At 42.9% G+C, this 9,628-nt stretch overlaps 1 protein-coding gene across 1 annotated transcript; it reads right to left on the bottom strand.

The window, feature by feature from the left end:
- Positions 1-6,104: 6,104 nt before the first annotated feature.
- LOC132808237 (probable G-protein coupled receptor 139) lies at positions 6,105-8,575 on the bottom strand. Its single transcript, XM_060822061.1, has 2 exons — positions 8,506-8,575; positions 6,105-7,015 (listed from the first exon to the last, which is right to left on the bottom strand). The coding sequence occupies exons 1-2, from the start codon at positions 8,573-8,575 to the stop codon at positions 6,105-6,107; spliced, it is 981 nt and encodes a 326-aa protein (XP_060678044.1).
- Between the last annotated feature and the right edge of the window lie 1,053 nt (positions 8,576-9,628).

Below are 9,628 nucleotides of genomic sequence, written 5' to 3'. Positions count from 1 at the left end.
TTTCTGTCTTCAAGGGCCCAGTTTTAGTCTTAACCCTTCTTTTTTACCTTTCACATACTTGAAAAAACTTTTACTGTCCTCCTTTATATTATTGGCCAGTTTACCTTCGTACCTCATTTTTTCTCTGCGTATTTCCTTCTTAGTAATCCTCTGTTGTTCTTTCAATGCTCCCCAGTCCTCCGTTTTCCCACTTACCTTTGCTATGTTATACTTTTACTCTATTAAGTTTAAGTGTTTCTTACTTACCTCGTCAGCCACGGCCACCAGATGTAAAACGGAATTATGTGATTAAAGGAGATTGTGCAACAGCAAAATGGATAGCCATTGAGAGAAAAAGCATGATAGACATCGATGTGGAATTCAGCTGGACAAAGGGAACAAGAGAGAGAACCCGAAATGAGATAATGAGACTGAAGTAAAGGACAGGAGCAGAATCAGGAAAGCAGACAGAAAATAAAACTGAAGCAGTTCTCAGATAAACACGAACAGGGAGAGTGTCGATGCAAAGAAACAATCTGCAAATGTAGAGAAATGCAACTGAAATAACATGAAAATTAGGACAGAAAGGAGATTATATGGAGAAGGATCGACTGACACAACCAACAGACTTGGTGGCGACGCAAGAAGTTCATTGGATATGTTTCAAGAGCAAACTTTGATTTGGCGACACAACTAATTTGCTGCATTATGGCAATAATTTCAACATCATTTAAAAATAAAATTTATGACCCCCATACGTTTTGACTTTGAGACAGTGAGGACTGCAGATGCTGGAGATCAGAGTTTAGACTGTGCTGCTGGAAAAGCACAGCATATCAGGCAGCATCGAAGGAGGAGAATCGATGTTTCAGGCAAGAGCCCCACATCTGGAACGAGTCTTGTGAGCTTACGGTGTGGAAAGATAAATGGGAGTGGCATGCGGGTTGAGCAGTGTGAGACGAGAGCGCGAAACATAGATGGAGTGAGGGTCATAGTGATATGCCGGAGAGGAAGGTGGAGCCTACAGGTGGGAAGGAAGTCAGACATCTAGGAAATGTCATTCGAGTCGTGCAGAGTTGAACTGGGATATTGCGAAGGAAAGGGGAATTAGCAAACTGGGGAAATCCATGTTGATGCATTGTGGTTGGACAGTCTCAAGGCAGAAGATGAGGCATTATTCCTACAGGCGTCGGGTGGTTAAGGTGTGATGATAGAGGAAGACCAGGATCTGCACGGCCTTGATGAAATGGGAGGGGGAGTTTAAGTGTTCCAGCATGAGGCATTGCGGTTGGTTGGTGCAGGTGTTGCGGAGATGTTCTCTGAAGCCCTCTAAAAGTAGGTGTCCTGTCTCCCCAAGGTAGAGGAGACCACATCAGGAGCAACAGAAACATGACGTGACGTGTGTAGAAGTGCAAGTAAAGTTCTGATGGATGTGGAAGACTCTTATGCTGACTTGGACAGAGTTGATGGGGAGATGTGGGCGCATGATTTGTAATCCCTGTGTGACAGGGGAAGATGCCAGGTGGAGTGTTGGGAAGGTGGTTTGGTGGGGCGCGTGGAATGGACAAGAGAGTCATCGAGGAAATTGTCCTTCTAGAAAGCAGGTCGGGTGGGGAGAGAAATCTATCTCTGGTTGGGGGGTCCGATTATAAATAGCGGAAATGGTGGAGCATGATGCTATGCATACGGAAGTTGTTTGGGTGGCAATGAGGACCGGGGGGGGGGGATTCCGTCTTATTTGCGGTCGGAAGCGTGGGTTTCAAGGTTGGAGTTGCGGGAAGTGGATGAGTCGCGCTGGAGGGCATTATCGAAGAATTGCTAGGAAGCAATTGCGGTCTTTGGAGGAGGAGGCCATCTGGTGTTTTCTGTGGTTGAACTTGTCCTCCTGGGAGCAGATGCGGTGCAAGTGGGAAAATTGGAAAAAAGAGATAGCGTTTGTATAAGCGGCAGGGTGGGAGGAGGTGTGATCCAATTGGCTGTGAGAATCATTGCGTGTCTAGAAGATGTCCTTGTTTTATCGGCCATCTGTGATGGAGATTGAGAGGTCCAGGAAAGGGACAGAGATTTCTGAGATGATCCAGGTGTACATAACTTCGGGTGGAATGTGTTGGTGAAGTTGATGAACTGCTCAAACTCCTCATGGGAGCAGGAAGTGGCGCTGGTGCAGTCATCAGTGAAATGGTGGAACAGATAAGGACTGGTGTTGATGTAACATCAGAAGATGCACTCCATTTCAAAACCCTTCACAGACGTCCCATTTGGAGAACAAAGTGGTGGTGAACAGGTTAGTTCTTGTGGAAGACGATATACTTGCTACGTTGTTGGTGAAATACAGAACAAGAGTTACATTCGTAAGACATCCAAGAATGGGAAAAGGAGAATTTCTTCAATCAGACTGGAGCAAACTTGTGGACTTCTCTGCCACAAAATGCTGTTCGGGGGCCCTTCATTAGATATATTCAAGATGGCGCTGTGCATGGCTCTTTCAGCTAAAGAGATCAAGGGACATGGAGAGAAAGCGTGCCTGGGTTATCGAAATTGCGTGATCAGCCATGATCATATTGATTGGTGTTGCAGACCTGAAAGTCAAAATAGCCTCCCCTGGCAACTATTTTCTATGTTATTACACTGCAGTTTTAAAACAGCACAAATTGCCGGCAAGTTTATTGTTTATAGGCTTGCTTTCATCCTGCTCCAAGACACTTGAACATTCATCATTACAGAAGAGGTTTACTACCTTTTGTTCTGGTCCCTGTGTCTCTTAGCCCGCAGTAATACACTGCGCTGTCAGAGAGTCGCAGCTCACCTCTGTTGAAAATCCCCTCACGTGTTGAAATAGATATTAACGCAGGGAACTGGTTGCAAACATCTTCTGCTTTGAAATCCTCTCCACGTGATGGGATGTAAATCAAGAATATGGCAGATTCTCCACGGCCCTGAGTACATTCCAGGAGGGATAGAATATCTGAAGTGAGGTATAACCGAAATTCCATAAATATATGTCGCTGCAACCAGCTCCTGTAAGACCCAGTCTGTAAAACTCACACCTGCAGAAGTGTAGATGCCAACATCTTTGTTTTTCGTGTTACCTTTTGCAACAATGTAATGGAGCGCATTGCAAATGGAGGGCGAGGACAACGAAAGGTCTAGATGTAATTGTCACCTGTAAGTCAGAATTTTTGACGGTGTGAGGAACGTGCATGTTCAGAGTTTTGCAGAAATTAAGAATGTATAAATAGTAACATCTGATGTTAGCTTTCACCGCCGATAGTGAGTTTTAAAAAGTGGTGGTGAAGCTGAAATATTTAAATATAGAACTGATGGAGTGCTTGAACAGATTGAGCTGAACCTGAATTCGTTTCGTGCAGGGCTGACAGTGTGTTTAAAAGAGGAAGCCGAAGATGAAATATTTTCTCTGAAACCATAGATGAGGAGTCATTTGCGGTTACGATTCACCGCTGGCAATGTCAATTGGGACACCCAATGAACGTATCAAAATTCGCCTTGAATACCGCCAGGAACTGAAGAACGACCACGCTCTGAGGTCCAGGAAATTTCTCAGATTACTGATCTTCCATCGTTTCACAGAGTCAATGTTTGACATCGGGCCCTGATTGGTAATATATAATGTTGCTCTGACGCTGGTATCAAAGATTATCCATCAAAAATGTTGCTCACTGACGAAGAGGAATACAGACATAAAAACGGACCTTTTATGGAATGATCAGTTCAATGTCACTGAAAGTGATTACTTCAGGATGATGACGTTAATACTGGGTATTGATTATATGAACACATCACGATTCAGGTCTCAGGTATGATTCAGTGAGAAAAGTTGGGAGCATGTACTCAGAGGTGTCAGGAGATTGTAGACTCCACTGCCATGTCATTCAAGTGCGCTTTCAATTTTTTTCAGGGTATTTGAATTGTTCGCACTGCAGCACAACAACAACATGAGCCCCTGTTCAATCCAGTCTCGGGCGAATGTTTGTGTGGAATTTGGATATTCTCCCTGTGCCTGCGTGGGTTTCCTCTGTGTGCTCTGGTTGCCTCCCACAGTCCAAAATGGGCAGATCAAGGGAATGGGAAATGCTAATTTGCACGTACGGTTTAGAGATACGTAAGCTATGTGGGAAGGCCATGGGAATTGCAGGATTGCGAAGCTGCAGTAGGAGACTGGGACTGGATGGGATGATCTTCAGAGTGTTTTTTTTCCGTTTAGATTAGATTCGCTGCAACATGGAAACAGGCCCTTCAGCCCAACAAGCCTACACCGACTCTCCGAAAAGAAACTCACCCAGACACATTCTCCCACACTGTATTCATCTCCGACTAATGCACCAAACACTTCAGACAATTTAGCATGACCAATTCACCTGACGTGCACATCTTTGCATTGTGGGAGTAAACCGAAGCACCCAGAGGAAACCCACGCAGTTAGGGGGAGAATGTGCAAACTCCACACAGGTAGTCGCTTGAAGAGACAATTAAACCTGCGTCCCTGGCGCTGTGAGGCAGCAGTACTAACCACTGAGACATCGTGCTTCCAGGATTCAGAATAGAGTTGATTATACCAATAGCCTGCTTCCAAACTGCAGGGATGCTGTATCCTGCCACGCTGTGTTCAAATGACCATGTTTGTGGGGCCCCGTGCACAGAGATATCGCAGAGTTAACGATAGAGACCCAGCAATAGTAAAATTAACAACTTTCTTGTCTTGATCAAAATAAACTGGTCAGAGAAATCTGATGAATCTTTCTCTTTACTCTAGTCAAATTTCTGTTGTAATTATGAGAAAGTAGTCTGGGAATGTATTTAATTAGGGGAGGGGAAATTTTACTGCAAAAACATATGTGTTGTTTAGTTTCAATGGGGAAGAATTGTTCGATGGGAAATGCACAACAGAAATGTTGAGGATTTTTAAGAGCAGTTGTTGTCAGTGTTGGACAACTTTGTCCTGCTGAGACAAGCAATGCTTGATAAGGTGAAGGAAACTTGGATTTCAAGCGAAGAGGCGGTTCTTGACGAAAGGAAGAAGGAAGCTAACTAAGGGTTGAGGAAACAAGGATTTGCACAACTTGGCAGGGTAGCTGGACAGATTTTAAGAATGGACTGAAGAGAGCTTGGATGGTGCACAAAGTAGCTTGAGCAGGAAGAAGTGGGAAACCCTAAAAGCGTTCTGCACTTACCTGAGGAATAAAAGAATGACCAGACAGAGGAGAGGGCTGATCAGGGATAGTGGAGGAAAGTGGTGCCTAATAAAGTATCTTATTTGTTTATTTATATTCCACCATTGCAAAATTACAATTCGCATTTATGGAACACACCTGGTCCTTTGAAAAGATATTCCAGTCATCATAACGCGTTATAGCCACTATGAAGGTGGACATGATATAAATTATGCCAGGAAGGCTGACATGTATTTTGTAAATTACGTAAAATTGATGTGAGAAAAAAAGAACCTGAAGTTCTTTATTTTGAAAGGACACTTTGTGGTGCCACGTGGGTTTTCGTGGGAGGTGTAATTATTGGGATGGCTGGCGTAGCCACTTTTGAGGCACAAATTAAATGTGTAACAAGATAAACGGCAACAAGTGAGGAACTGAAAAAACGTAAAAAGGTGAGAACCTTTAACAGAAGTCAACTGTAAAACTGAGGAATTGCTTATCAAGGATTGAAGCCAATATATGTCAAAAAGGTTGGTGCTTTGCTTGAATGATGATAGTGATCGGCTCAATCCGTGTGAAGTGACTGAGAGCCAACATTTCTTCTCGTGCTTTCACAAAATTTTCACCGACAGTAACGCAGGGGGATCAGAGAGCCGAAGGAGGGAGAGTGAGGAATAAATTTTAAAAATGTCATCTGCACGAGAAGAATGGAGAGTAGCTGCAGTAAGGGGATGTGGGAGGGTGAACACAGATAGAAATTGCGCTTCTTTTCGTGAAATACAAGATGCAATTGTTGCCCATTGTTTTAAGGATCGACTGCAGTCAATTATCAGAGCTGCCAATAGGCTTTCTATCCCTTTGGTACTGGCACTAACTTTCCATAAATTTCAGTACCAGCTGCTAACGCGACCAGTATACTCTGAACTCATCTCGTGGAAAAGAAAGAGCATGAGAGATTTATTCCACTCTGCGTTTAAAGAAATTGGTGACGGTAGCGAAGGGGTACATAAACAAGCTCATTAACTCCTTTCGAAACAAATTCTGAGATATTGCATAAATGAAGACATTGTTGCAGGAACTGAATAACTGAAGTGTGTTGGTCGTCTCTTGGAAGATATACTGTGGGTCACTGAAATCTAACCCACCGAAGTAGCTCTGTGTTTTAAGTCGCACGTAGATGAAATGTCCGACAAGAGGGGCCCACAGGAGGAGGAAGCTGAGAGAGATGGCGAACAGTAGGATGATGGATCTCTTCCGGTGGGCCATCTCCGGGTCTTGTTGTTTCTCTGTAACCCGGAGCCTCCTCCGGGCTCTGTTGGCCACCATGATCTGTCTTATGGTCAGGACGTTCAGCATCAGAATAACGAAAAAGGGGAGAGAAGGGGTATAAATCTGAAAGAGCCAATCATAAGCCTGCCAAGCTGGCCAGACGTAGTAGTTGGATTTGATGTTACAAAACCACGATACCCCATCTAAGATGTATAATGGTTCGTAGATAAAGTAGCATGGAATGTTCTTGACGCAGCACAGCGCACAGACAATTCCAATGACCAGAGACGCAGTTTTCTCCGTACAGTATCTGGTCTTCAACTTCTGGCAGCAGATGGCCACGAAACGGTCGATGGTAAAGGCGACTGTTAGCCAGATCGAACAATCCCGCGTGGCATAGACCAGTACGACGCTGAGAGTGCACACAGGAGTGGTCGACAAGACACTTTCCCGAAAATAGATGCGGCTGATTCGATTGAGGATGACTGCGGTGATGATGAAAAAAAAATCAGTCACTGCGATAGCCACCAGGTAGAAGGTGATGCATGGGGAGAGATTGCACCGTCCTCGAGATAGAATTATGATTGCCAACAAATTGGCTGTGAGAGATCAAAAGAGAAAGATATCACTGAACTTATTCAAAACACTGTCTGCTGCCTTTTTCAATCTGTCATGTAACAGCTTTAAAACACCGGGTTTCCACTTTCAGTCTCTGCCTATCCAAAAACCATTGACAAGCATTGGACGTTCACTACAGCATTATGTATCTCTCAATGTGAATAGTCCCAGGAATGGATATTGTTCGCTCGTTAATGAGTAAACTCCAATAGCTACTGTCCAATTCAGGATAAATGGAATAATGTGGACACGATGAACGTATTCATACCAAACCCCGGACACACTTCAATCCATAAATGTTTCCTCACGTTGGATTTTCACTGGTGGTGTCCCACCCATTACAATTCTCATCATTTGAATCTTTAGAAGCACCAGAGTCTTACTTCTTCCATTCCCGCAATCACACACAACTCTTTGTAATCACAAATTAACTTTGTTTGTGTCTCCTGTCTATGCCTCAAAATGGTATTTCTAACTGTGTCAGTTATAGGTTTAAATAATAAAGCTCTAAACCCTGGAATTATTAACGCAGATATTCGCTTCTACTCCCTTATTTCAGAGTTCCTTTGATCGACCCTTTTTACCAATATCTCATATCTAACGACATTGCATTAATTTACTAAAGGTGTTGTTGTGTTTGCTATGGGCGGTGTTGTGGCTCGAGATGATGTGAACTTTCTAATAATTGAGAGGAATGTTGTTTTGGCTAATTATTCCAAAAACGCATCGAGATCATTTGAATCCTTGCAACAGAGAAGCAAATTAATGACAGTATATAAATCTTGCATCTCCACTGACGCCTTTTACACTAAACTTCAGTTAATTCCGACGATCACATTAAAAATGACTCCATTCACCATGAAAAGTAAATCATAGACAGAGATTGCAATAAAGCCCATGCAGAAAGGCATTGTACCACATTATGGTCAAAAATTAAAGACTGGACTACAACGCTGAAAAGCTTTTACTGTTTTGAAGTGGAACTGAAAATGCATCAACATTACACTTTAATGTTCATGCATTAAGGAGGAAACATCACAGAAGCGCTTCACAGGAGGCTCCCAAGCACTGACGATATCACCTAGACAGGGGACGAAACGTCTGCAACACAAATTCCCAGCACAGCGAACAGAACCACAACAATGAGCACCCGAGCTACAAATCATCTCCCAAAGTTCATGCATGTTCATTCATTCCAGTTCGTAGTTCAGCAGACAATAAGCCATTTTTCTATGAATACACATCATGGAAAGTTCAGGAACGTATTTTTCATTCACACGTATGAAATTGTCAGTACTGAACGATGATATGACACAGCACAGATAGTATCCCGCCATACGCACTGAACATCATTTGATATCTATTAATGTTGCCTGTTGGAAAAGTTCAGCTATATCCTGAATGGGAAAGGAATGCATTTCATGAAAGAGAGAATTAAAAAAAATACTTTTCATGTGAATCTGTGACTTACCAGGGGCGCCAATAGCAGAGAGAATTGAGTAGGAAACAAGGAAGGAGGGGGCAATGACTGGTGCGTGCATCGTCGTTCAGGAACTGCAGGAGTTCTGGTCGCTGTGGAGGTTTGTTCTGCGACACATTTAAGTGCAACCTCATTCATTCGGATTGATAATCTCCAGGGGGCCAATTAAATTACAAGATGAATCTTGCTGACAAGTCCATGCTTAATGAGATGACCTCACTCCTTTTTGCCTTTCAACAAAGTGGACGATTTCAATTCACTTTGGGACAAGCTTGTAATAATTTTAGTGGTTCGTCTGTTCTGGACTGGGCCAGACCACTCAAAACATTCTAAAGCAGAAAGCACAGGCCATACCTTTCCTATTTGTTTCGGTAAGTGTACAGTGAAAATTCACCGGAGTAACTGAGTTAGGTTGACTCATAGGTTTCACAACGGACAAAAATTAGTTCAAAACATTGCAGGTTGAACCATGAAGAACCGAATACAGAATTACCCATAAAAACTAGACTATCCAACTAGACTTAATTATGGTGTTCTGAAAATGCACAACAGTCCTAATAAACAAACGCCTTAAACACAGAGTAAAAATGACATAGAGGCTTAATGATCGAAGGTGACGTGCAGAAGTCGAGAGATAAATTCCAGTCTCAGTTGACTGACTTCAGCAGTCTTTTGTCACACACACCACTGCTGAACTGAACTGCACAGCTAGATAGCTGGCCACACTCCCCTGACTGGACAGGTTTCTTCTAAATCAGAAAAGCTTTGCCATGAAGACCCATTTGTTTACAGATCAGCAAAAAGGCCTCCCAAAACATTTTCTTTTATCTCCGTATCAACCCAGCCGGTTCAGTGTGTGGGCTTTTTACAAAACCCCTTCAAAAATAAATCAAGGACACATTATCCTTGAGAAAAGGAACAGCTTTTAGAAAAATAAACAGTTTTGTATCTCCTTCCATCTAAAAAGAAATCAATATTTAAAGATGGCTTAATACTTAAACGTCAGAGAAAAAAATCTTGTTTGGTCCGTTAAATCACGGTTGTATAGTACACTGACTAAATATGTACATATATGTTCAAACATGCACAACCATATTTGAATTCAGGCCGTGGC

Source organism: Hemiscyllium ocellatum, assembly GCF_020745735.1.
Source record: "Hemiscyllium ocellatum isolate sHemOce1 chromosome 27 unlocalized genomic scaffold, sHemOce1.pat.X.cur. SUPER_27_unloc_4, whole genome shotgun sequence".
Lineage (NCBI taxonomy): Eukaryota > Metazoa > Chordata > Chondrichthyes > Orectolobiformes > Hemiscylliidae > Hemiscyllium > Hemiscyllium ocellatum.
Note: the sequence above shows the minus strand (reverse complement) of the source record. Positions and strands in the feature narration are given on the sequence as shown.